At 39.2% G+C, this 27,739-nt stretch overlaps 2 protein-coding genes and 1 long non-coding RNA gene across 3 annotated transcripts in view; 1 reads left to right on the top strand and 2 right to left on the bottom strand.

Annotated features, from left to right (window-relative positions):
• Window positions 1-6,144: 6,144 nt before the first annotated feature.
• Window positions 6,145-27,739, top strand: part of FBXO47 (F-box protein 47) — a 24,680-nt gene continuing 3,085 nt past the window's right edge. The window contains exons 1-10 of the mRNA XM_085561811.1: window positions 6,145-6,760; window positions 8,868-9,035; window positions 13,175-13,251; window positions 14,404-14,481; window positions 16,013-16,121; window positions 17,583-17,759; window positions 19,774-19,920; window positions 20,762-20,904; window positions 22,054-22,213; window positions 23,236-24,518. Of these exons, the coding sequence (XP_085417937.1) occupies window positions 6,508-6,760; window positions 8,868-9,035; window positions 13,175-13,251; window positions 14,404-14,481; window positions 16,013-16,121; window positions 17,583-17,759; window positions 19,774-19,920; window positions 20,762-20,904; window positions 22,054-22,213; window positions 23,236-23,345 (1,422 nt within the window). The 5' untranslated portion in view covers window positions 6,145-6,507 and the 3' untranslated portion in view covers window positions 23,346-24,518. The remainder of the gene's footprint in view (window positions 6,761-8,867; window positions 9,036-13,174; window positions 13,252-14,403; window positions 14,482-16,012; window positions 16,122-17,582; window positions 17,760-19,773; window positions 19,921-20,761; window positions 20,905-22,053; window positions 22,214-23,235; window positions 24,519-27,739) is intronic.
• On the bottom strand, window positions 18,079-22,160 carry LOC146765140 (uncharacterized). The gene is made up of 2 exons (XR_014950212.1): window positions 22,023-22,160; window positions 18,079-21,764 (listed from the first exon to the last, which is right to left on the bottom strand). It is a non-coding gene; the product is annotated as an uncharacterized LOC146765140 (long non-coding RNA).
• LOC146765139 (uncharacterized) overlaps window positions 26,274-27,739 on the bottom strand; it is a 3,753-nt gene continuing 2,287 nt past the window's right edge. Inside the window, exons 2-3 of the mRNA XM_085561804.1 lie at window positions 26,822-27,546; window positions 26,274-26,734 (exon numbers count right to left, since the gene is read on the bottom strand). The gene's annotated coding sequence lies outside the window, so the exon portion shown is untranslated. The remainder of the gene's footprint in view (window positions 26,735-26,821; window positions 27,547-27,739) is intronic.

The following is a 27,739-nucleotide window of genomic DNA, read 5'->3' as shown; positions in this document are numbered from 1 at the left end:
TTTTTTTCCCCCCATTTTTCCAACACTCACAGCTTAGAAATGGCCGGATCGGGATGTGAAAAATTCCTGAAATTCATTGGGGAAAAACAAAAGAAAAAGATCTTTATTTTAAATTATTTTTAATTTTTTCCTTTAAGGGAAGAACCAAACCCAGCTGAGGTTTGGGGTTTGGGGCTGGAATTTCACCCCTGGGCAGCTCCCACAGGGAAAATATTCCCAAATATTCCCAAATATTCCCAAATATTCCCAAATATTCCTTGTGGTGTAAGAGGGGAAATCTGGGAAAAATCCAGCTTAGAAAAAAAGGGGAAAATCGCTTTTTCACCACCAAATCTATCCCAAAAAATAAGCATAAAAATACCGGTGGAAAAAAATAAAATTACTGGGGAAAACATAAAAATACTGGGGGGAAAATAAAAATAATTAGGGGAGAAATAAAAATAGTGGGGGAAAATAAAAATAATTAGGGAGAAATAAAAATTGGGAGGGGGGAATAAAAATAGTGGGGGAAAATAAAATAGTGGGGAAAAAATAAAAATAGTGGGGGAAAAATAAAAATAATAATGAGGAAAACAAAAATACTGGGGGAAATAAAGATGGAGATGAGGGTGGAGATGAAGGTTGGAGATGAAGGTTGGAGATAAGGGATGGAGATGAGGATGAAGATGAGGATGGAGTTGAGGGATGGAGATGAGGATGGAGATGAGGATGGAGATGAAGGATGAAGATGAGGATGGAGATGAGGATGAAGATGAGGATGGAGATGAGGATGAAGATGAGGATGGACTTGAGGGATGGAGATGAAGGTTGAAGATGAAGGATGGAGATGAGGATGGAGATGAGGATGGAGATGAGGATGGAGTTGAGGGATGGAGATGAGGATGGAGATGAGGATGGAGTTGAGGGATGGAGATGAAGGTTGGAGATGGGTTTGAGCTCTGGGCTCAGGCAGAACCACCGTGCAGGGTGTGGTGGGGTTTTAGGTCCACAGGCCTGCGTGACGCTCCTGTGGGATCCCACCTGTGGAACCCCAAAACCCAGAGACACCCCAAAACTCAGGGACACCCCAAAACCCAGTGATACCCCAAAACCCAGAGACACCCTACAATACCTGTGATACCCCAAAACCCAGCAACACCCCACACACCTGTGGAACCCCAAACTCAGTGATACCCCAAAACCCAGGGGTACCCCAAACTCAGTGATATCCCAAAACTCAGCAACACCCCACACACCTGTGGAACCCCATTTTGGCAGCACCCACACCTGTGGCACCCCATCCCTGCCGAACTCCACATCCCAGGCACCCCACACACCTGTGGAACCCCATCCCTGTGGAACCCCACATCCCAGGTACCCCACACCTGTGGAACCCCACACCTGTGGCACCCCATCCCAGGTACCCCACACCTGTGGCACCCCACACTTGTGGTACCCCATCCCTGCTGAACCCCACATCCAAGGCACCCCACACCTGTGGCACCCCATCTCTGTGAAACCCCACATCCCAGGTACCCCACACCTGTGGCACCCCAAAACCCAGTGATACCCCATACACCTGTGGCACCCCATCCCAGGCACCCCACACCTGTGGCACCCCATCCCTACTGAACCCCACATCCAAGGCACCCCACACCTATGGCACCCCAAAACCCAGTGATACCCCATACACCTGTGGCACCCCATCCCAGGCACCCCACACCTGTGCCACCCCATCCCAGGTACCCCACACCTGTGACACCCCACACCTGTGGCACCCCATCCCAGGCACCCCACACCTGTGGCACCCCATCCCTGCCGAACCCCACACCTGTGGCACCCCACACCTGTGGCACCCCATTTTGGCAGCACCCACACCTGTGGCACCCCACACACCTGAGCCTCCCCGCCCACACCTGCCCCACCGCCCCACGTCCCCACCCAGCCCTGCCCTGAGGACACCATGTCCCCCTGGGACCCCCGATGTCCCCTCGCCCCAAAACCCAGCCGACCCATCATTAATTATTCATGAGGGGGGCGTGACCACGCGGCCTCATAACAGGCAGCGCGCCCCTCTCGTCATGGTGGGGGCGTGTCTTAATTTAAATATTCATGAATGGGCGGGGACAGCGCGGGCGGGAAAAGCCGCGCGCGAACCGCTCGCGCCCCGCCCCCCCCTCGCCCCTCACGCCGAAAAGAGCCGCGGGCGAAAAGGCGGGAAAGTGATTCTTGCCCAAAATTCGCCAAAATTCACCTAAAAAAGGGCCGGAATTGGCAATAACACGGAGGAAACAGCGCTGAAGGGGCAGGGTGTTGTTGTCTGTGATCCTTTCCTCCCTCCAACGCGTCTGTGTTTTTAATATTTACCAACATTTCTGCTCCCGCTGAGGCGCCCCAACACGTCTGTGCTGCCTGTACGCACTCCGACGTCCAGAACCTCTTTTAACCGCAATAGGTAGCAACATTTGACTTAAATAAGGCTTTGAGGAGTTTAAAAAATAATATATGTAAATAATTTAAATAATAATAATTGTTTTAAAAGGCGGGTTTGGGGTTTCTTTCCCCCTCAGGCACACGGGGGTTGGGGATCCCTCATCCCCATCCCCTCAGAGCTCGCTGTGGGGTAGCAACATTTGAGTGAAATAAGGCTTGGAAGAGTTGAATTTAAACAATAATAATTTTTAAATAATAATAATTGTTAAATAATAATAATTGTTACATAATAAAAAATGTTAAAAAAGGCGGTTTGGGGTTTCTTTCCCCCTCAGGCACATGGGGGTTGGGGATCCCTCATCCCCATCCCCTCAGAGCTCGCTGTGGGGTAGCAACATTTGACTGAAATCCGGCTTGGAAGAGTTGAATTTAAACAATAATAATTGTTAAATAATAATAATTGTTACATAATAATAATTGTTACATAATAGAAAATGTTTAAAAAGGCGGTTTGGGGTTTCTTTCCCCTTCAGGCACATGGGGATTGGAGATCCCTCATCCCCATCCCCTCAGAGCTCGCTGTGGGTAGCAACATTTGACTGAAATAAGGCTTGTAAGAGTTGAATTTAAACAATACTAATTGTTAAATAATAATAAATGGAAAAGTCTAATTTAAACAATAAAAATTGTTAAACAATAATAATTGTTTAAAAAGGTGGTTTTGGGGTTTCTTTCCCCCTCAGGCACACGGGGGTTGGAGATCCCGCACCCCCATCCTCTCAGAGCTTGCTGTGGGTAGCAACATTTGACTGAAATAAGGCTTGGAAGAGTTGAATTTAAACAATAAAAATTGTTAAACAATAATAATTGTTTAAAAAGGTGGTTTTGGGGTTTCTTTCCCCCTCAGGCACACGGGGGTTGAAGATCCCTCACCCCCATCCCCTCAGGGCTCGCTGTGACCACCCAGCTGGGGCTGTTTGTGGAGTTTTTCCCTGAGGTAAAAAGCAGCTGATAAATTGTTTTATATGAGTTTCATCAACTATTAGACATCCTCTATGAATTTTATGTCGATTTTGGGGTGCAGGTCCCCACATTTCTGCCCTTTAGCCACAAAATTTGGTAGTTTGGGGGAGAGGGCTCATGGCAGAGGACACAGCCTGGCCCATCCTTTGGTCTAAAGGACATAACCCGTCCAAATCTAACCCAAAACCACAGATAAAAGGCCAAAAATAACCCAAAATAACCCGTTTCATCCAATATTGATGGCTGAGCAACAAATCCAGGCTGGAGTGAGGGAAAAAAGGGGAATTTTTAGTGTTTTCCTCCTCTCTTGGGAGCCAGTCCCCTCACACAGCCTGGCCATCAACAAGGCCAGGGAGCCTCAGCTCTGCTTTATATTCATATTATTCTCCAATTTTGGAGGTTTTGGGACAGATTTGCACCATCAATCTTATCCAGCGCCTTTATTATAAATAAAACCATCTTTTTTAAACAAAAAAAATTCCGTGTAGGTTAGGGGTAACAAGGTAACTGCATGACAAACTAAGGTTTGTCATCCTCCACTTCAGCTTATACTTGAACACAATTCTTTTATTTACTTCTATTTTCTTCCACTCTGTTTTATTTCGTTTTTAGACCACAAAACACAAGAGAAAATCGGGGAAAACAAATGAAAAGTCCCACGGAGTTAATATTCAAAGCCAATGGGTTTATGTGATGAGGAAGGGAAACATCCCAAAGCAATCTCCAGAGTAAACATAAATAAAAACAAATATTTGCCAAATGCTAACACAGGGCTCCGAGAAAAATCAGGATTAAAATGCATCCATTAGCAGGAGTTTAGCGACTTTCTGCCTTGTAAACAAATTAATTTATAGCCACAAATAAGATGACCCTTCTTAGTTAATATGATGAGTTTAGCTGGTTAAATATTTAACTCCATTAGCAGGAGTTTAGCGACTTTCTGCCTTGTAAACAAATTAATTTATAGCCACAAATGAGATGACCCTTCTTAGTTAATATGATGAGTTTAACTGGTTAAATATTTGACATTTACCTTTCCAGTTCCAGCATGGATTAAGCACTTCTCCAAATACTGATGTCCCAGCAGCAGATGGAGATGCATAACCCCTCAATTCCCAAAAAAATATAAAAAAAAACCCCACTTTAAACAAAAAAGAAACAAATGGGAGCATTCAGGAAAGGTTTTTTAATTGGCTGCTTGCACTTATTTTTATTTATATTAATTTTATCTAGCTCTGCTCCACATTAAAACAGTGACAATCAATTTAATTTTGACCAGATTGGACAGAAAAAGGTAAATATTAGATAAATCTTTGCCCAAAACCTCACTGCTGGTGGTAAATTATTTTTCCTTCCACGACTGGAGAGCCGAGGTAAGATTTTTGAAAAAAAATCACTGAAAAAATTAAAAAAAGAAAGGTTTTAAAAATCCCCACAGCTCCAGACAGAAAGGAGAGTGGGAAGAGAAGAAAGTTGATTTCTAAAGTTTCAGAAACGTGCATCAGATTTAGCCAAGTTTAGTGGTGCCTGGTCATAAAAAGGGAATTTTTATATTATTTAAATGATTTTATGTGATTTTAATGATTTTATGTGGCACACATATGGAATCCACAATTCTGTGTGTAAAAATCCCTGCTTTTAGAAGGTAAGCATTTAAAATATAATTTTATTTCTAGATTAAAATATAATTTTATTTATAATTGTATTTATAGATTTATGCTTTTATTTAGTTATATATTTAGTTATATATTTATATCTATTTTTATATATTTAAAATATAATTTTATTTCTTTATATAATTTATTATAAATTTTATCAATAGATTTATAGATTTTTCTTCAAGGCTTTTTGTCAATTTTCCACTCCTAAAACCCTAAACCCACCAATTTTAGCAGCAGTCACATTTTCTTTAACAAGGCAGAAATATCCCACAGCTAAATTTATAAAAAAGCACAAAAAATCCCTTCAATGCACAATTCCTTGTTTTTTTCCCCAAAATTCCCTGATTTCTCAGCACGAACAGAACCCTCATTGTGGACAGCGAAAATGTATTTGTTTCTATTTTTTATTTAATAAAATTTTAAAAATTATTATAATTATATTATATATACATTTTATTATTTATTATATTTTATATTTGGTATTGCCTATGTTATATATTATTCTATAGCATTATATAATATTATATGTTATTATATAATATATAATAACTACAATATAATAACTATATATAATAACTACTATTATAGAATAGATAATAACTTATATGATAATATATAACTCATATAATAATATATAATATATTATTATATAACTTATACAATAATATATTATACATTGTTTTAATATATTTTTAGTATTTATACTATATATTATAGTGTATAGTATATACTATATAGTATAATATATATTTCTTTATTATTCATTTTATATATTTTATATTGTTATTATTATATTCTTATTAAATTATAATATATTATTATAAATTATTATAATAAATAAGTTAGAGCACATTTTACTGTTCACATACTCAAAGTTGTTATTTATACTATATTATTTATATATAGTACATTATTTGTTTTATATATTTTATATTATTATATATAATTTTAAAAATTATTATTCATAAGTTAGTACCCATTTTATTCTTCACATACTCAAAGTTATTATACTATATAGATATATAGATATATATCTATATAGTATATTATAATATATAGTATATTATATATATAATATATAGTATATTATAATATATATATATTATTTGTTTTCTATCTTTTATATAATTATAATTTATTTTTATAAACAAGAACACACTTTTCTTTTTAACCTACCCAAAATTATTCAGCAGATCACCTCACGAGATTTTCCCTCATCTCCTCCCTCTGGGCGCCTTTTCCCCTGAGAAAATCCGAATTTAATGTCTATGTTCTGAATTTAAGTCAATTTTCTATTTTCCGAATTTAAAGTCAATTTTCTCCTTTCGGAATTGAAGTCCGTTTTCTCTTTTCCGGATTTAATTCCGTTTTCCCTCTTCCCGCAGGTGATGCTGCGCGGCCCGCGGCAGCGATGACCCCGAGCGCGGAGCGCGGCCGCGGAGCGCGGCCCCGGCAGCCGCGGAGACGGAACCGCCGCCGGCCCGGCCGCGCCCCGGCCCCGGGCACGGCTGGCACGGCTCCGCCTGGCACGGCTCCGCCTGGCACGGCTCCCCCTGGCACTGGCACGGATCCGCCTGGCACGGCTGCCCCGGCCCCGTCCGCGCTGGGACGTTTCCAAACGCTGCCCTTGGAGCTCTTCCAGATGCTGCTGAATTATCTCCCAGGTGAGGATCCCGTCGGAATCATCGACATCCCAACATCACCTTTTGTTTACTTATTTTTTAATTTTATTCTCATTTTTAAGTAGTTAGAAATCATTTAATGAGATTTCAGATTTTCCCTTGGAGCTCTTCCGGATGCTGCTGAATTATCTCCCAGGTGAGGATCCCGTCGCAATCATCGACATCCCAACATCACCTTTTGTTTACTTATTTTTTAATTTTATTCTCATTTTTAAGTAGTTAGAAATCATTTAATGAGATTTCAGATTTTCCCTTGGAGCTCTTCCAGATGCTGCTGAATTATCTCCCAGGTGAGGATCCCGTCGGAATCATCGACATCCCAACATCACCTTTTGTTTACTTATTTTTTAATTTTATTCTCATTTTTAAGTAGTTAGAAATCATTTAATGAGATTTCAGATTTTCCCTTGGAGCTCTTCCAGATGCTGCTGAATTATCTCCCAGGTGAGGATCCCGTCGGAATCATCGACATCCCAACATCACCTTTTGTTTACTTATTTTTAAATTTTATTCTCATTTTTAAGTAATTAAAATAATTTAATGAGATTTCAGATTTTCCCTTGGAGCTCTTCCAGATGCTGCTGAATTATCTCCCAGGTGAGGATCCCATCGCTATCATCGACATCCCAACATCACCTTTTGTTTACTTATTTTTAAATTTGATTTTATTGTAATACACATCAAGCACTCATTGTAATACTTATATATCAATTATCCATTACACATAAATGACACATTTGAATTAAAACAGCATCACTTTCTACCATTACCCATATAATATTTATTATATATATAATATATACAATTAATAACTTTTAACATTACACGTATAATATCCATTGTAATACACATCAAGCACTCATTGTAATACTTACATATCAACTATCCATTGTATTATCCATTACACATAAATGACACATTTGAATTAAAACAGCATCACTTTCTACCATTACCCATATAATATTTATTATATATAAAATTAATAACTTTTAACATTACATGTATAATATCCATTGTAATATACATCAAGCACTCATTGTAATACTTACATATCAACTATCCATTGTATTATCCATTACACATAAATGACACATTTGAATTAAAACAGTATCACTTTCCACCATTACCCATATAATATTTATTATATATAATATATATAATTAATAAGTTTTAACACGACACATATCATATCCATTGTAATACACATCAAGCACTCGTAATATTTACATATCAACTATCCATTGTATTATCCATTACACATAAATGACACATTTGAATTAAAACAGCATCACTTTCTACCATTACCCATATAATATTTATTATATATATAATATATACAATTAATAACTTTTAACACGACACATATCATATCCATTGTAATACACATCAAGCACTCATTGTAATACTTACATATCAACTATCCATTGTATTATCCATTACACATAAATGACACATTTGAATTAAAACAGCATCACTTTCTACCATTACCCATATAATATTTATTATATATATAATATATACAATTAATAACTTTTAACATGACACATATCATATCCATTGTAATACACATCAAGCACTCATTGTAATATTTACATATCAACTATCCATTGTATTATCCATTACACATAAATGACACATTTGAATTAAAACAGCATCACTTTCTACCATTACCCATATAATATTTATTATATATATAATTAATAACTTTTAACATGACACATATCATATCCATTGTAATACTCATCAAGCACTCATTGTAATACTTACATATCAACTATCCATTGTATTATCCATTACACATAAATGACACATTTGAATTAAAACAGCATCACTTTCTACCATTACCCATATAATATTTATTATATATATAATATATACAATTAATAACTTTTAACATTACACGCATAATATCCATTGTAATACTTACACATCAAATATCCATTGTAATATCCATTGCACATCAACGACCCATTTGAATTAATACACCATAACCTCCTAACCCCGCGCCTATAATACGTATTGTAATTTTTGCAAGAAGCCGATCCCAAAATCTGCACTTTTTGCCCCGTTTTGCTCTTCCGCTTGGCAGTGAAGGACATCAGCACGCTGAGCATGGTGTCCAAGAGCATCAGCGCCCGCCTGGTCCGCTACATCGGCACGGCCGCGGGGAGCCGCCGCCTGCTGCTGCGCGACTTCCACCAGGAGCTGCCCGCGCCCCGCGGAGCCGCCGGCATCCTGCAGCACTACCGGGCTCTGGGTGAGACAGCGCGCGACAAAAACACACGGGAAAGAAGAACTCATCCGAAAAAATTCAAACGTTCATGAGAAAAGGGAAAAAAATTTAAAAAATTAAAAGGGTTAATGAGAAAAGGCAAAAAAATCCTAAAAAGGTTAATGAGAAAAGTCAAAAAAATCCTAAAAAGGTTAATGAGAAAAGGCAAAAAAAATTTAAAAAAACATAGAAAGGTTAATGAGAAAAGTAAAAAAAATTAAAAAAAAAAATAAAAAGGTTTATGAGAAAAGGCAAAAAAATCCTAAAAAGGTTAATGAGAAAAGGCAAAAAAATTTAAAAAAACTAAAAAGGTTAATGAGAAAAGTAAAAAAAAAAATGTAAAAAACCCTAGAAAGGTTAATGAGAAAAGGCAAAAAAATCCTAAAAAGGTTAATGAGAAAAGACAAAAAAATTTAAAAAAACTAAAAAGGTTAATGAGAAAAGTAAAAAAAAAAAATTAAAAAAAACTAAAAAGGTTAATGAGAAAAGGCAAAAAAATCCTAAAAAGGTTAATGAGAAAAGGCAAAAAAATTTAAAAAAACTAAAAAGGTTAATGAGAAAAGTAAAAAAAAAAATTAAAAAAAACTAAAAAGGTTAATGAGAAAAGGCAAAAAAATCCTAAAAAGGTTAATGAGAAAAGGCAAAAAAATTTAAAAAAACTAAAAAGGTTAATGAGAAAAGTAAAAAAAAAAATTAAAAAAAACTAAAAAGGTTAATGAGAAAAGGCAAAAAAATCCTAAAAAGGTTAATGAGAAAAGGCAAAAAAATTTAAAAAAACTAAAAAGGTTAATGAGAAAAGTAAAAAAAAAATAATTAAAAAAAACTAAAAAGGTTAATGAGAAAAGGCAAAAAAATCCTAAAAAGGTTAATGAGAAAAGTCAAAAAACTTAAAAAACCCTAAAAAGGTTAATGAGAAAAGTAAAAAAAAATTAAAAAAACCTAAAAAGGTTAATGAGAAAAGGCAAAAAAATTTAAAAAACCTTAAAAGGTTAATGAGAAAAGTAAAAAAAAAAAAAAACCTTAAAAGGTTAATGAGAAAAGTAAAAAAAAAATTTAACAAACCCTAAAAAGGTTAATGAGAAAAGTCAAAAAAATTTAAAAAAAAACCTAAAAAGGTTAATGAGAAAAGTTAAAAAAAATTAAAAAACCCTAAAAAGGTAAATGAGAAAAGTCAAAAAAATTAAAAAAAAACCCTAAAAAGGTTAATGAGAAAAGTAAAAAAAATTTAAAAAACCCTAAAAAGGTTAATGAGAAAAAAAAAAACAAAACCTAAAAAGGTTATTGAGAAAAGTCAAAAAAATTAAAAAAAAACCCTAAAAAGGTTAATGAGAAAAGTAAAAAAATTTTAAAAAGCTCAAAAGTTTTATGAGAAAACTCAAAAAAATAAAGAACCTCAAATGTTCTATGAGAAAACGCAAAAAAAATCCCAAAAAAGCTTCATGAGAAAACCCAAAAAAATCCCAAAAAAGTTTTATAAGAAAACACAAAAAGATCCAAAAAACCCTAAAAAGTTTTATGAGGAAACTCAAAAAAATAATCTTAAAAAAACCCTCAGAAGGTTTTATGAGAAAACGCAAAAAAATCCCAAAAAATTCTTATGAGAAAACGCAAAAAAATCCCAAAAAATTTTATGAGAAAACCCCAAAAAATCCCAAAACCCTCAAACGCTTATTTTTTGTTAACTTTTTTTTCTCTATTTCCACAACCAAGCTGTGTTATGATTTTTTTATTATTTATTTCCATTTCAGGCTGTGTTATTCTGATTTTTTTTCTCCATTTCTAGGCTGCATTATTATTATTATTTATTATTTTTTCCATTTCCAAGCTGTATTATTATGATTTGTTACTTTTCCCCATTTCAGGCTCTGTTATTACGATTTTTCAATTTTTTTTTTCCATTCCAGACTGTATTATTCTGATTTTCAATAATTTTTTTTTCCATTCCAGACTGTATTATTCTGATTTTTTTTTCCATTTCCAGGCTGTATTATTATTTTCTATTATTTTTTTTTCTCTGAATTATTATTTTTTCTTATTTATTTCCATTTCCAGCCTGTATTATTCTGATTATTTTTTTCCATTCCAGGCTGTATTATTCTGATTTTTTTATTATTTTTTTTCCATTCCAGGCTGTGTTATTCTGAATTATTTTTCCATTTCCAGCCTGTATTATTCTGATTTTTTTTTCCATTTCCAGCCTGTATTATTCTGATTTTTTTTTTTCCATTCCAGGCTGTATTCATCTGATTTTCTTTCCATTTCCAGGCTGTATTATTATTTTTCATTAATTTTTTTATCTGTATTTCCATTAAAAGGCTGTATTATTATTTTCTATTATTTTTTCCTCTGTATTATTATTTTTTCTTATTTATTTCCATGTCCAGTCTGTATTATTCTGATTTTTTTTTTTTTCCATTCCAGGCTGTGTTATTCTGAATTTTTTTTCCATTTCCAGCCTGTATTATTCTGATTTTTTAATTTTTTTTTTCCATTTCCAGCCTGTATTATTCTGATTTTTTTTTCCATTTCCAGCCTGTATTATTCTGATTTTTTAATTTTTTTTTTTTCCATTTCCACCCTGTATTATTCTGATTTTTTTTTTTTTCATTTCCAGCCTGTATTATTCTGATTTTTTTTTTTTCCATTTCCAGCCTGTATTATTCTGATTTTTTAATTATTTTTTTTCCATTTCCACCCTGTATTATTCTGATTTTTTAATTATTTTTTTTCCATTTCCACCCTGTATTATTCTGATTTTTTTTTCCATTTCCAGCCTGTATTATTCTGATTTTTTAATTATTTTTTTTCCATTTCCAGCCTGTATTATTCTGATTTTTTTTTCCATTTCCAGCCTGTATTATTCTGATTTTTTAATTATTTTTTTTCCATTTCCAGCCTGTATTATTCTGATTTTTAAATTATTTTTTTTCCATTTCCAGCCTGTATTATTCTGATTTTTTTTTCCATTTCCAGCCTGTATTATTCTGATTTTGTAATTATTTTTTTTTTCCATTTCCAGCCTGTATTATTCTGATTTTTTTTTCCATTCCAAGCCTGTATTATTCTGATTTTTTAATTATTTTTTTTCCATTTCCAGCCTGTATTATTCTGATTTTTTTTTCCATTTCCACCCTGTATTATTCTGATTTTTTAATTATTTTTTTTCCATTTCCACCCTGTATTATTCTGATTTTTTTTTTCCATTTCCACCCTGTATTATTCTGATTTTTTAATTATTTTTTTTCCATTTCCAGCCTGTATTATTCTGATTTTTTAATTATTTTTTTTCCATTTCCAGCCTGTATTATTCTGATTTTTTTTTCCATGTCCAGCCTGTATTATTCTGATTTTTTAATTCTTTTTTTTCCATTTCCAGCCTGTATTATTCTGATTTTTTAATTATTTTTTTTCCATTTCCACCCTGTATTATTCTGATTTTTTTTTTTTGCATTTCCAGCCTGTATTATTCTGATTTTTTAATTATTTTTTTTCCATTTCCAGCCTGTATTATTCTGATTTTTTAATTCTTTTTTTTCCATTTCCAGCCTGTATTATTCTGATTTTTTTTTCCATTTCCACCCTGTATTATTCTGATTTTTTAATTATTTTTTTTCCATTTCCAGCCTGTATTATTCTGATTTTTTAATTATTTTTTTTCCATTTCCAGCCTGTATTATTCTGATTTTTTTTCCCATTCCAAGCCTGTATTATTCTGATTTTTTCATTATTTTTTTTCCATTTCCAGCCTGTATTATTCTGATTTTTTTTTTTCATTTCCACCCTGTATTATTCTGATTTTTTTTTCCATTTCCACCCTGTATTATTCTGATTTTTTTTTTTCATTTCCACCCTGTATTATTCTGATTTTTTTTTCCATTTCCAGCCTGTATTATTCTGATTTTTTAATTATTTTTTTTCCATTCCAAGCCTGTATTATTCTGATTTTTAAATCATTTTTTTCCCATTCCAAGCTGCATTAATCCGATTTTCTTTCCATTCCAGACCGCATTATTATCTTCTATTAATTTTTTCTCCCTGCATTATAATTATTTCTTATTTATTTCCATGCCCGGGTGGTGAAATTCGGATTTTGACTCCTTTTTCTGATTTTCTGCCGTGTCCAGGGCTGCTGCTGAAGCGCTGCACGCTGCTGCTGCCCACCCGGGACAGGCTCCGCTCGGCGCAGCGCCTGCTGCAGGGGGTAAGGAGGATAAAAATCATTTCTTCCCCATTAAATAGCACATTTTCTCCTTTCACATCCATCTTTATTGTGCTCACGTAAAAAATTGGAATGAAAAAAACGAAGGAGGGTGATTTGATGAAATTTAAACGCATAAAGTGGAAATTAGCATGTAAAATAGTTGGTATGAAATATTAAAATTAAGTATTGTTATTTAAGTGTTTAAATTTAAAATTTAAATTTAAATTTAAGATATTTGATAGAAAATATTAAAATTAAACATTATTATTTAAGTATTTAATTTAAAAATTAAAAGTCGTAAGTTAAAATTAAAATTAAAATTAAAATTAAAATTAAAATTAAAATTAATATTATTAAAATTAAAATTAAAATTAGAATTAAAATTAAAATTAAAATTAATATTATTAAAATTAAAATTAAAATTATAATTAAAATTAAAATTAATATTATTAAAAATAAAATTAAAATTAAAATTAAAATTAAAATTAAAATTAGAATTAAAAATAGCATTTAAAATATTTGATATAAAAATATTAAAATAAATATTATTATTTAATTGCTAATTTAAAAATTAAAAGTAGTACATTAAAATTAAAATTAAAATTAAAATTAAAATTAAAATTAAAATTTAAAAATTAAAATTAAAATTTAAAATATGTTATATAAAATATTAAAATTAAATGTTATTATTTAATTATTTAATTCAAAAATTAAAAGTCGTAAATTAAAATAAATTAAAATTACAATTTAAAATATGTTATATAAAATATTAACATAAAATATTATTAATTAATTATTTAATGTAAAAATTAAAAGTCGTACATTAACATTAAAATTTAAAAATTAAGGTTTGTGATTTATAAAATTAAAAGTCGTAAAATTCAAATTTAAAATATTTGATATAAAATATTAAAATTAAATCGTATTATTTTATCTCGATCTTTATTGTATTCATGTAAAAATTAAGATTAAAAAATTAAGGTTTGCGATTTATAAAATTAAAAGTCGTAAAATAAAAATTTAAAATATTTGATGTAAAATATTAAAATTAAATATTATTCTTTTATATTTGGGATTAATTTAAAAACGCAAAGTCTTTCGAATCCAAAGCATTAAATTAACATTGATTAATTAATTCTCGTTCCCCCGCAGGTTTCCTGTTTCAAGCTGAGCGGCTGCGCCGTTCCCCTGCGCTGCCTGGGGCTGCGCTGCTACGGCGAGTTCCTCCAGGTAGGCACAAAAACCCACAAAAATCAGAAAAATGGGAAAAAAAATAACATTTCAGCCGGTTTCCTCAATGATTCTGCTTTTTCCAAGATTTTTTTTAAGCATAAACCGCTTTTTTGGGGGATTTTTGGGGGTTTTGGGGTTTTTTTGAGGGGTTTTTTGGGGGTTTTATTTTGGGGGTTTTTTGTGGGTTTTTGGGTTTTTTTGTGGGGTTTTTTGGGTTTGTTTGTTTGTTTGGGTTTTTTGGGTTTTATTTTGGGGTTTTTTTTGTGGGGTTTTGGGAGTTTTTGGGATTTCTGTGTGTTTTTTGGGGTTTTTTGTTTGTTTGTTTGTTTGTTTGTTTGTTTGGGGTTTTGGGGTTTCTTGTGTTTTTTTGGGAGGGTTTTTTGGGGTTTTTTGTGGGGTTTTTTGGGGGGGGGTTGGGTTTTATTTTGGGGGTTTTTTTTGAGGTTTTTTGTGCTTTTTTGTGGGTTTTTGTTGGGTTTTTTGTTTGTTTGGGTTTTCTGGGTTTTATTTTGGGGTTTTTTGTGGGGTTTTTTGGGTTTTTTTGTTTGTTTGTTTTTTGTGGTTTTGTTTGTTTGATTGCTTCTTTTTGTGGGTTTTTTTGCGTGTTTTTTTTTTTTTTGTATTTTTGGGGTTTTTTTTTGTTTGGTTTGGTTTGGTTCGGTTTGGTTTATTTTTAAGGCTTTTTTTTCTTTTCCGACCAATTTCACTATCAAATCCTTCATATGAATCCCTTCATTCCAATGCTTCCAATCATGCAAGAACATTTCTTTTTTACCAATTTCACTATCAAATCCTTCATATGAATCCCTTCATTCCAAATGCTTCCAATCATACAAGAACATTTCTTTTTTACCAATTTCACTATCAAATCCTTCATACGAATCCCTTCATTCCAAATGCTTCCAATCATGCAAGAACATTTCTTTTTTACCAATTTCACTATCAGATCCTTCATATGAATCCCTTCATTCCAATGCTTCCAATCATGCCAGAACATTTCTTTTTTACCAATTTCACTATCAAATCCTTCATATGAATCCCTTCATTCCAAATGCTTCCAATCATACAAGAACATTTCTTTTTTACCAATTTCACTATCAAATCCTTCATACGAATCCCTTCATTCCAAATGCTTCCAATCATGCAAGAACATTTCTTTTTTACCAATTTCACTATCAGATCCTTCATATGAATCCCTTCATTCCAATGCTTCCAATCATGCCAGAACATTTCTTTTTTACCAATTTCACTATCAAATCCTTCATATGAATCCCTTCATTCCAATGCTTCCAATCATGCCAGAACATTTCTTTTTTACCAATTCCACTATCAAATCCTTCATATGAATCCCTTCATTCCAAATGCTTCCAATCATGCAAGAACATTTCTTTTTTACCAATTCCACTATCAAATCCTCCAGCACTCGGGGATGACCCTCCCCTTTCTCTCCTGGGAGAACACCGAATAAAATAATATTATTTTACATCCTGGGAGGGGAATTTGGATTTAATTTCCTCATTCCCCGCAGATCCTGACGGCGGGCTGGGACGAGCTCGAGTGCCACCGGGTGTTCAACTTCCTCTGGGAGCTCAGCAACTTAGCCCGCAAGGTGCAGACGGTGGTCAGCAGCAAACCAGGTAATCCCCAGCCCCAAAAAACCCAAAATCAACACCTGGGAGAGGGGAAATTCCTCCTGCCCGGGGGATTTGAGGTGGTTTGGAATTTCGTGTCTATTTGAGGTCAAAATTATCAATCCAAAGCATCACTCATGTCTATTTGAATATTTCCTACCTTGCAACAAGGAATTAGAGATCAAAATTATCAATCCAAAACATCACTTGTGTCTATTTGAGATCAAAATTATCAATCCAAAACATCATTTGTGTCTATTTGAATATTTCCTACCTTGCAACAAGGAATTAGAGATGAAAATTATCAATCCAAAGCATCACTCGTGTCTATTTGAGATCAAAATTCTCATCCAAAGCATCACTCGTGTCTATTTGAGATCAAAATTCTCATCCAAAGCATCATTTGTGTCTATTTGAATATTTCCCACCCTACAAAAAGGAATTAGAGATCAAAATTATCAATGCAAAGCATCACTTGTCTCACTGTGGTGTTGGCATTTTTCTGTTGGTTCAGGCTGGGGACACACTGTCCAACCTGACAGATATTGGCACGTTATTGTAAATCCAGCCCAGGGAGTTTCTGGTATTGAATGTTTGTCACATCCCACTGAGGGATGTTACAATTTAAAATAAATTTACGATTTATATTGTAAATCCAGCCCAGGGAGTTTCTGGTATTTAATGTTTGTCACATCCCACTGAGTGATGTTACAATTTAAAATAGATTTACCATTTATATTGTAAATCCAGCCCAGGGAGTTTCTGGTATTTAATGTTTGTAACATCCCACTGAGGGATGTTACAATTTAAAATAAATTTACGATTTATATTGTAAATCCAGCCCAGGGAGTTTCTGGTATTTAATGTTTGTAACATCTCACTGAGGGATGTTACATTATTGTAAATATAGCACAGGTAGTTTGTGATGTTTAATGTTTGTAATATTATATACCAGATATAATGTTTGTAACATTATATACCATAAACTGGGGACTGGGTTTAGGCTGGGGACACACTGTTCAATATAGATGATAGATATTGGCACGTTATTGTAAATACAGCACACGTAATTTTTAATATATAATGTTTATAACATCCCACTGAGGGATGTTACATTGGCACATTATTGTAAATATAGCACACGTAATTTTTAATATATAATGTCTGTAACATCCCACTGATGTTACAATTTAAAATAAATTTACAATTTATATTGTAAATGCAGCCCGGGGAGTTTCTGGTATTGAATGTTTGTCACATCCCACTGAGGGCAGAGCCCCACACGCTGCCCTGCAGGACAGAGCTGGGCAGGGCAGCAGAACATGTTAGAGATAAACAGAATAAACAACCTGGAACCAGCACAGACCAATTATGACTTCTCCTTTGGCAGCGGGGCGGACAGACGGGATTTTTACGATCTGGGAATGGCCAACACGGCCGATCCCGAGCCAAAGCGGTGTTTTGCAGGCAGCGCCCGGCGCCTGGAGCTGCGGATCCGCCTGTTCTGCCGGGGGGTGCTGCTGTCCCCGGGCAGCCGCCGCAGCGACTCCGCCTTTTGGCTCACCCGCATCCTCAAGCCCTGGCCCATGGTCAACCAGGCTCGCCTGCTCTACATCATCTTCGGGCCCGTGTCCTCCCGCGATGGTCAGCAAAGGGTGACACCCCCCACCCCGCCTCGGGAGGGGATTTTCCGGGCAGGAAAACCCAAAAAAAATGGGATTGTGTGTGTTGGAATTGTGGGATGGGTTGGGGTGGAAGGGATATTGAAGATCATCTTGGTCAGGAGCACGCAGAGTCACAGGATGTGATTCTCTGCAGGTGCTTTTATTGATGAAGGGCTCTGGGAGTCAGGGGTGGACACCCAAATCTGACTCTGAACATATTTATATTCTATCCTTATATAACTTACATATTAATTACTAAATTTACATTGTTTAGGAGCACACAGAATCACAGGACACGATTCCATGCAGGTGCTTTTATTGAGAACTCTGGGAGTCAGGGGTGGACACCCAAATCTGACTCTGAACATATTTATATTCTATCCTTATATAACTTACATATTAATTACTAAATTTACATTGTTTAGGAGCACACAGAATCACAGGACACGATTCCATGCAGGTGCTTTTATTGAGAACTCTGGGAGTCAGGGGTGCACACCCAAATCTGGCTCTGAATGTATTTTATATTCTATCCTTATATAACTTACATATTCATTATTGAATTTACATTGTTCAGGAACACACATAATCACAGGATGTGATTCCATGAAGGTGCTTTTATTGAGAGCTCTGGGAGTCAGGGGTGCAGACCCAAATCTGAACCTATTTTATATTCTATCCTTATATAACGTACATATTCATTATTAAACTTATATTGTTCTATTCTATATATAATTTACATGTTAATTATTAAATTTACATTGTTCAGGAACACATAATCATGGGATATGATTCCATGCAGGTGCTTTTATTGAGAACTCTGGAAGTCAGGGGTGCAGACCCAAATCTGAACCTATTTTATATTCTATCCTTATATAACGTACATATTCATTATTAAACTTATATTGTTCTATTCTATATATAATTTACATGTTAATTATTAAATTTACATTGTTTAGGAGCACACAGAATCACGGGATATGATTCCATGCAGGTGCTTTTATTGATGAAGAGCTCTGGGAATCAGGGGTGCAGACCCAAATCTGACTCTGAACATATTTATATTCTATCCTTATATAACTTACATATTAATTACTAAATTTACATTGTTTAGGAGCACACAGAATCACAAGATATAATTCCATGCAGGTGCTTTTATTGAGAGATCTGGGAATCAGGGGTGCAGACCCAAATCTGACTCTGAACGTATTTTATATTATATGCTTATATAACTTACATATTCATTATTAAATTTACATTGCTCTATTGTATACATTGATTTATTCAAGCATGAGTTTCTCGTGATCTTTCTTAGGCCCCTGACCACAGTTTCTCATGATTATTCTTAAGCAGTAATTATATTTAATTACTAACCAATCATCACATCTAACAATTGTATCATCTGGGAAATTCACCACCCTCAGAGGATCCTCCCTGTGAGGAATTCAGGGAAGGAATTCCTCCCTAAAACCCAATCTGAACCTGCCCTCTGTCCATTGGAGACAATGCATTGCCTGGGAAAAAAAAATACTCTGCTCAACCAGACGTCACTAACATAGAGAAAATATAGTTATAGAAATAAATATTTAAATATCTAACAAGAATATATTAAAATACAGAAAATATATAAATTATACACACAAACACCCATGTAAATTACAATTCAATGGAGAAATTAAATATCAATATTTATTTGATATTTAATAAATATCAAAAATTCCTCTCTTCTCCCTGCTTGGGAAGACTTGACTCAAATCCATCTCAAAGAAACACCCATTTCCCTGAAGGAAAACACATTTCCTCACTCATTATCAAACCTGAATTTCTTTCAGCTGCACTCGCTGTCCCTGCTGAAGCGACAGATGGAAAATAACCACAAAGCCTCAGTGGTGCCACCTGAATTCCTCTCCTGTGCCTCAGTTTACCACCTTTATTTTTTTTTTTTTTTTGGTTTAAAAAGTGTCACCAGCAGTTGTGCTTGCTCTATCACCCAGGACACGTGGTGTGGCAGAAAATGACAGAAGGCCCGACAGATGAGAGCAGCCTGAAGGGTTTAGCCGATGCAATTAAGCTGCTGTACGGCACAGAAGCCAGAGAATGGACAGCAGATGATGTTATCAGTCTCGTGGATGAGCTCTCAGGTGAGTTTTTTTTCCTTTTATCATTAATCCCTGGCAATGGTGGATCCTCCAAACCCAGCCGCGCGCTGCCAAATTCCCCTCGGAGCTGGAAAAGTTCGTCACAGCCTGCAAGCCAGGCTGGGATGAGACAAACCCCATTTGTTTCACGCATCCAGGATGTTTTTCCACCCTTGGAGAAATCTTTTAAGGATCCACGCGGAGCTTTAAAGCTCAAATCTCACCTTGAGTTATTCGGGAAACGTTGTCCAAACACAGGGTTTGCTCAGGCAAATTCTCCTGAGCTCCGTGGAGAGTTTTGGCTGTGCCCCAGGGTTGGTGGGGAGAGCTCCAAGAGCACTGGTAGGGATTATTTGTGCAATTTCTCTGCTCAGAAATTGTTGGACTATGCCTTTTTTCTGACCCAGAGATGGGGCAACTGAGAGGTGTTTTAAAAACTTTTATTCTATTTTTCATTTCGTGAGAAGGGTGAGACAATCCAGATGTTATCATTCACCCCATTACAATTAGAAGCCAACAATTTCCTAATTAAAACACACCATAAGTGTTTATTTACCCTATCAGTTTTAGTCACGCTATGTTGTAAATATCTTAAAGCTAATTAGGTCTTAGTACAAAACATTTTTAATAGTTCCATTTCTCTAAAATATTTTAATTTATAACACCGTCCTTTAAAACTTATTTCTAGCTCTGCTTCTCTCCCAACAACGCTTTATTCTGTAACATTTCTAAGTTTAACATCCCTTATCTCAAAACTTACATACAAATACACGCTCCTGTCCAATTTGGGGAATTTCCTACCAACCCCTTTTTGACTGAAATCCTCTTTCCCCTGGCTCCGAAGTGGTTCCCCAGGAGTGGCTGATGGAGAACAACGCTCGGCTGCTGCTCCTGAGTGGGAACAGCATCTGCTTCACCTTCCTGGCCAGCAAAGCTGTCAACGGCAGGGCTCTGGAGCTGGCCAGGCTCATGGTCTTCATGGTTCTGGTGAGTACAGCTCAGCCTCTTCGCCTCACTTTTGTTGCCTCAGCTTGGAAAAGTTGTTTCCTCTCTGCTCCCACGTCGTTCTAGGACAAAAAATAACTCACACCTTCACACTAGGTGCGAAAAAAGGGGGAAAATTGGATGTTTTATTTCTGATTCCTTGAGGCCAGGACATCCCTCCGGCTGTCTTGAGACACGAAGTCAAAAACTCCTGTGGTTTTGATTTTAACCCGTGGAAAAAACTGCCAGCTTTATATGAGGAATTCCAAGCACAAAGGTTTGAGTAGTGTGGGAGCTGTATTAAGACAGGGTGAAAAAGTGGAATTTTGGGGTTTTTAGGGGACAAGATGGAAGGATCTGGGTGTGTCCTGATCTCCTCCTTCTTCTTGCCCTCCATGTCTCGCTGTGATGGTGACACTTTTCTGTTGGTTTAAGGTGGAGACACACTGCCCCAACACAGATTATAGATATTGGCACAATACTGTTAACACAGCACACGTAGTTTTTTGGCATAAAATGTAAACACAGCCCATCAGGGAGGGTTTCCACAGGTTCAAAATTCCCTTTGTGCCAGCAAAAAAACACCTCTGTGTCCTTATCACAACCCCTGATCTTCCAGGCCTTGGCACAACTGATCCAGAACCAATGGTAAATGCTAAAAATTTTATTTTCCACCATAAAACCTTGTGGTTAAATCCTTGCTCTGCCCTCCAGGAGTGTGAGAAGGTAAAGGCCAAAATTTTGATTTTCCATCATAAAACCTGTGGTTTAAATCCTTCCTCTGCCCTCCAGGTGTGTGAGAAGGACCTGTAATGCATGGATGAACAGTAAATACTAAAAATTTGATTTTCCATCATAAAAACCTGTGGTTTAAATCCTTCCTCTTACCTCCAGGTGTGTGAGAAGGTAAATGCCAAAAATTTGATCTTCCACCATAAAACCTTGTGGTTTAAATCCTTGCTCTGCCCTCCAGGAGTGTGAGAAGGGAAAGGCCAAAAATTTGATTTTCCACCATAAAACCTGTGGTTTAAATCCTTCCTCTTACCTCCAGGTGTGTGAGAAGCACCTGTACTGCATGGATGAACCGTAAATACTAAAAATTTGATTTTCCATCATAAAACCTGTGGTTTAAATCTTTCCTCTGCCCTCCAGGTGTGTGAGAAGGACCTGTACCACATGGACTGGGCGGTGAGGATGATGCAGAAGGTCTGCAAGGTTTTCAGCACTCCCTGGGAGAGGAACAACTTCCTGCAGTGCCTGGAGAACTCCTTTGCTCGCATGCTCATGGACATGCTGCAGGCAGTGCTGGCAGGTAAGGCTGGGCTGGGGCTCCAGGAATGCCCCTTGGTGAAAGAGTGAGCAAATGATCCTTTGTCTCCTTAAAAAGGCAAAAAAACCCCAAAATTTCCCTCCTCAATTTGGTAAAAAGACCTTTAAAAATTCACCTCAAACCTAAGGTTTGGTTCGAGGCTAAGGCTTCACTCAAACCTAAGGTTTGGTTGGAGGTTAAGGCTTCACCTCAAGCCTGAAGATGGATTTGAAGCCAAAGCTTCACCTCAAATCTAAGCTGGGTTTGGGACTAAGGGTTCATCTCAAACCCAAAATTTGATTTGAATCCAAGGCTTCATCTCACACCTAAGCTGGGTTTGGATCCAAGGTTTCACTTCAATCCTAAGGCTGGGTTGGAATCCAAAGCTTCATCTCAAACCTAAAGTTTGGTTTGAGACTAAGGCTTAATCTCAATCCTAAACTGGGTTTGGATCCAAGGCTTCACTCAAACCTAAAATTTGATTTGAATCCAAGGCTTCACCTCAATACTAAGCTGGGTTTGGATCCAAGGCTTCACCTCAATCCTAAACTCGGTTTGAATCCAAGGCTTCACCTCAATCCTAAACTCAGTTTGAAGCCAAGGCTTCACCTCAAACTTAAGGCTTGGTTTGAGGCTAAAGCTTCACCTCAAACCTAAGGTTTGGCTTGAGACTAAGGCTTAATCTCAATCCTAAACTAGGTTTGAATCCAAGGCTTCACCTCAAACCTAAAGTTTTGTTTGGGGCTAAGGCTTCACCTCAAACCTAAACTGGGTTGGATCCAAGGCTTCACTCAAACCTAAGGCTGGGTTTGAGGCCAAGGCTTCACTCAAACCTAAATCTGGGTCCTTTGGTTTAATAAAGCCCAGCCCAGCCCAGCCCAGCCCAGCTCCTTGTCCTGGCTGAGGATAAGCCCAGCCCAGAGCTCCGGCTGAGCGAGCCTCAGGGGAATTCAGGCGCTGAGCCTCCCGGGCTGCATTCCTGCCTTTCGGCGCTCCTTTCCTTTCCCTCCTTTCCCCTCCTGCAGGGGACAGGGACGAGGAGGACAGCAGCTTCCTGAACCTCTTCCACCTGCTGAACGCACAGGCCAGCTTCCACAAGGAAATCCTCTCCCTGGCCATGGGCAGCAGCACCTGAGCTTCCTCCTGCTTTTCCTTGAGGCTTTGGCAGAGGAGTCGCAGATTATTCCCGAATTTCCCACCCCCAGACGCTGCAGAGGTTGGGCTCATCCAGCTGAGCCAGCTCATGGAGGGTTTGGGCAGTGGAATTCCAGGCCAGGCAGGAGGGCTGGGAACACAATCTGCATTCTTTTCCCATTTTTACCCACAAAATAAAACCAGCACGGTTCCCACAGCTGATGTGCAGACACCAGCTGGCTCAGCCCAGCGCCCAAAACATTCTGAGCTCTTCAGTTTGTTTTCTCTCGGGAATCCGAGGAGAAATCTGGGTGGGATTTGAGGAGCTGCGTTTTTCCAGTTTGCCAAAATCTCTGGCTCGGCTCTGAGACAGAATTGCTCCGCAGTTTGTGCATTGATCTTTAGGGAAAGGGGATTTCTGAAAGCAATTCCACTGCTTTGATCAACCAAGGCGTTTCCTCCTCTCAATCTCCAGGTTTTATAAAGTAAAATAAACTTCAAATCTCTCCCCCTGCCCCAGGTAGCAGCTGTTGAAGTGTTTTAGGATTTAGCCAAGTTGAAGACACCCATTAAATTAAAACGCTGGTTCATTAAATGGATAAATGTTTGCTGCTCACAGGAGGGTTGGATTTTTCTGCTCTCTTGCCTTCCACACAAACCCCTGTGATGGCAATAAAAACCCCTTTTGCGCTGTCTGCAGCCTCCAGATTCCTGAAGCGACACTTTCCCCACCCAAAAATTCCCTTCCCGAACCTCCCAGGCTCCCCTCGGCACCAGCTTTTCCCAGATTTAACTCGGGAATTGCGGCACAGCAGCTCGGGACCTGCTCCGAATTTTGTGCGTTTGTGGAATCCAGAATTCCAGGCAGGATCCGCCTCCGGGACATTCCTTGGCGGTGGCAGAGGAAAACGCTGGAAAACGCTGCCAACATCCCATTTTTTTCCCCTTCCCTGAATGCTGGAAAATGACATTTGGAGGGCGCTGCAACGCCGCCCTTCCTTGTGCTGTGCGCCATTTCCGAAGGGAGAGGAATTCCACGCGCTGCTTTCCACTCATGGAAAAGAACGGAATAAATCCCAGCGAGGGCGAAATTTGGAGGAGGAAACATCGTGGATGTGAGAGCAGCGCCGGGAAAACACCGCCGGGAATCTCCGGGCCGGCTCAATAATCCCAGGTGGGACACAAGGAGCCGTCCCCAGGGTCATTCCCGGCCAAAAGCAACCCAAAAAATTCCAGGGGAATTCAAGGGGGAGCCTTTATGGGAGCTCAGCCAGGGGAAGACGGAGCTCTTTATTCCTCCTGCTCAATTATTGATGGCTTCATTAATTAGTATTAACTCCCAGCGCCTCGGGGAGTCCTGCAAGGGACATCAAAGCGCAGCCGGTGTCACCGGTGTCACCGGTGTCACCTCCCGCTGTCCATCCAGGCTGGCCTGGGGCTCTTCAGGGATGGGACATCGCTGGTGGAAGAGTTTTTTTGTCACATTTTCATCCAGCGGGATTTTCCTTCCCAAAGGAGTGAAGCCCAGCCCCGCTTCCCTGCCCAGTTTGAAACGGGAAATGCCCCCAGCACTTCTCCTCCTTTTCCAGTTCCCTTTGGATCAGCTCAAAAATTGGGAAATGCCTCCAAATTCTGCTCGCTCCTTGGATCAGCTCAAAAATTGGGAAATGCCCCCAAATTCTGCTCCCTCCTTGGATCAGTTCAAATTCTGGGAAATGCCCCCAAATTCTGCTCCCTCCTTGGATCAGTTCAAATTCTGGGAAATGCCCCCAAATTCTGCTCCCTCCTTGGATCAGTTCAAATTCTGGGAAATGCCCCCAAATTCTGCTCCCTCCTTGGATCAGTTCAAATTCTGGGAAATGCCTCCAAATTCTGCTCCCTCCTTTCCTTTTGGATCAGTCCAAAAATTGGGAAAATGCCCCAGCCCTTCTCCCTCTTTTTCCTTTTGGATCAGCTCAAACTGGGAAATGTCCCAAATTCTGCTCCCCCTTTTTCCCTTTGGATCAGCTCAAAAATTGGGAAATATCCCAAATTCTGCTCCCCCTTTTGATCAGTTCAAACTGGGAAATATCCCAAATTCTGCTTCCCCTTTTTCCCTTTGGATCAGCTCAAAAATTGGGAAATATCCCAAATTCTGCTCCCCCTTTTCCCCTTTGGATCACCCCAAACCCTGCGATCAGGGATACTTGGGAAAACGCCGATTTCCCTTTTCCTGCCGAATTTCCACTGCCGCAGGCCGGGAATTCTCTGCAGCAGCTCCCGGGAATTCTCTGCGGCTCCCGGGAATTCTCCACAGCAGCTCCCGGGAATTCTCTGCAGCTCCCGGGAATTCTCCGCAGCCAATTCCTCCTCCCTCCTCCCCGCCCTTTGCGGCTCCCAAAAATTCCTGCCGGGATATTCCAGGCTGCGATTCCCGGCCCTGGTCCGTGCTGGAGACAGGGCAGGGATCAGGAAATGGATCCCCAGCCTGGAATTCCTTTCTCTGGCACTTCGTCCTTCCTTTTTATTCCTCTTTTTTTCCCTCTTTATCCCGTCCTTCCCCTTTTTCCTCTTTATTCCTCCTTTTCCTTCTTTATTCCTCTTTTTTCCTCTTTTACCTCTTTATTCCTCTTTTTTCCTCTTTTCCCCTCTTTATTCCTCTTTTTTCTCTTTATTCCTCTTTTTTCTCTTTTTCCCTCTTTTTCCCTCTTTTTTCCTCTTTTTCCCTCTTTATTCCTCTTTATTCATTTTTTTTCCTCTTTTCCCTCTTTATTCCCCTTTTTCTCCTTTTCCTCTTTATTCCTCTTTTTTCCTCTTTATTCCTCTTTATTCATCTTTTTTCCTCTTTTCCCTCTTTATTCCCCCTTTTCTCCTTTTCCTCTTTTTCCCTCTTTTTCTCTCTTTTTCCCTCTTTATTCCTCTTTTTTCCTCTTTATTCCGTCTTTTCTCTTTTTCCCGTCCTTTCTCTTTATTTCGCTCCCCGAGCATCGCTCGTCAAAACCAAAAACCGCGTCCGGAAATTCCTGAAATGAACCCGGGAGGAGCGGGGGGGGAACGGGACCGGAGCCGGTCCTGGCAGGGGAAAGGACACGGGAAGGACACGGGTCCTGGCAGGGCGATCAGCCGGGTCCTGGCAGGGCGATCAGCCGGGTCCTGGCAGGGGGAAGGACGCAGGTCCTGGCAGGGGGAAGGACGCAGGTCCTGGCAGGGCGATCAGCCGGGTCCTGGCAGGGAAAGGACACGGGTCCTGGCAGGGAAAGGACACGGGTCCTGGCAGGGGGAAGGACGCAGGTCCTGGCAGGGCGATCAGCCGGGTCCTGGCAGGGGGAAGGACGCAGGTCCTGGCAGGGCGATCAGCCGGGTCCTGGCAGGGCGATCAGCCGGGTCCTGGCAGGGGGAAGGACGCAGGTCCTGGCAGGGCGATCAGCCGGGTCCTGGCAGGGGGAAGGACGCAGGTCCTGGCAGGGCGATCAGCCGGGTCCTGGCAGGGGGAAGGACGCAGGTCCTGGCAGGGGAAGGACGCAGGTCCTGGCAGGGCGATCAGCCGGGTCCTGGCAGGGCGATCAGCCGGGTCCTGGCAGGGGGAAGGACGCAGGTCCTGGCAGGGCGATCAGCCGGGTCCTGGCAGGGGGAAGGACGCAGGTCCTGGCAGGGCGATCAGCCGGGTCCTGGCAGGGCGATCAGCCGGGTCCTGGCAGGGGGAAGGACGCAGGTCCTGGCAGGGCGATCAGCCGGGTCCTGGCAGGGGGAAGGACGCAGGTCCTGGCAGGGGAAGGACACAGGTCCTGGCAGGGGGAAGGTCGCAGGTCCTGGCAGGGGGAAGGACACAGGTCCTGGCAGGGCGATCAGCCGGGTCCTGGCAGGGGGAAGGACACAGGTCCTGGCAGGGCGATCAGCCGGGTCCTGGCAGGGGGAAGGACGCAGGTCCTGGCAGGGCGATCAGCCGGGTCCTGGCAGGGGGAAGGACGCAGGTCCTGGCAGGGCGATCAGCCGGGTCCTGGCAGGGGGAAGGACGCGGGTCCTGGCAGGGCGATCAGCCGGGTCCTGGCAGGGGGAAGGACGCAGGTCCTGGCAGGGGGATCAGCCGGGTCCTGGCAGGGGGCAGCCCCCGGAGCCCCCTCGCTGTCCCGCCATTCCCGTGCGGCTCCGTGGCCGCTCCGCGCCGGGCCCGCAGGGGTTAACGCTGCTCCCGAGGGCTCCGAGGGACTCGAACCGGGCGGAGGCTGCGGGAGAGACGGAGAGAAACCGGGCTGAGCCGGGCCCGGGAGAGAAACCGGGCTGAGCCGGGCCCGGGAGAGAAACCGGGCTGAGCCGGGCCCGGGACGGAAACCGGGCTGGGCCGGGCCCGGGAGAGAAACCGGGCTGAGCCGGGCCCGGGACGGAAACCGGGCTGAGCCGGGCCAGGAACGGAAACCG

This window comes from Lonchura striata, chromosome 27 (genome assembly GCF_050655825.1).
Source record: "Lonchura striata isolate lonStrDom1 chromosome 27, ASM5065582v1, whole genome shotgun sequence".
Classification (NCBI taxonomy): Eukaryota; Metazoa; Chordata; class Aves; order Passeriformes; family Estrildidae; genus Lonchura; species Lonchura striata.
This window is presented reverse-complemented; position numbering and strand designations above follow the sequence as displayed.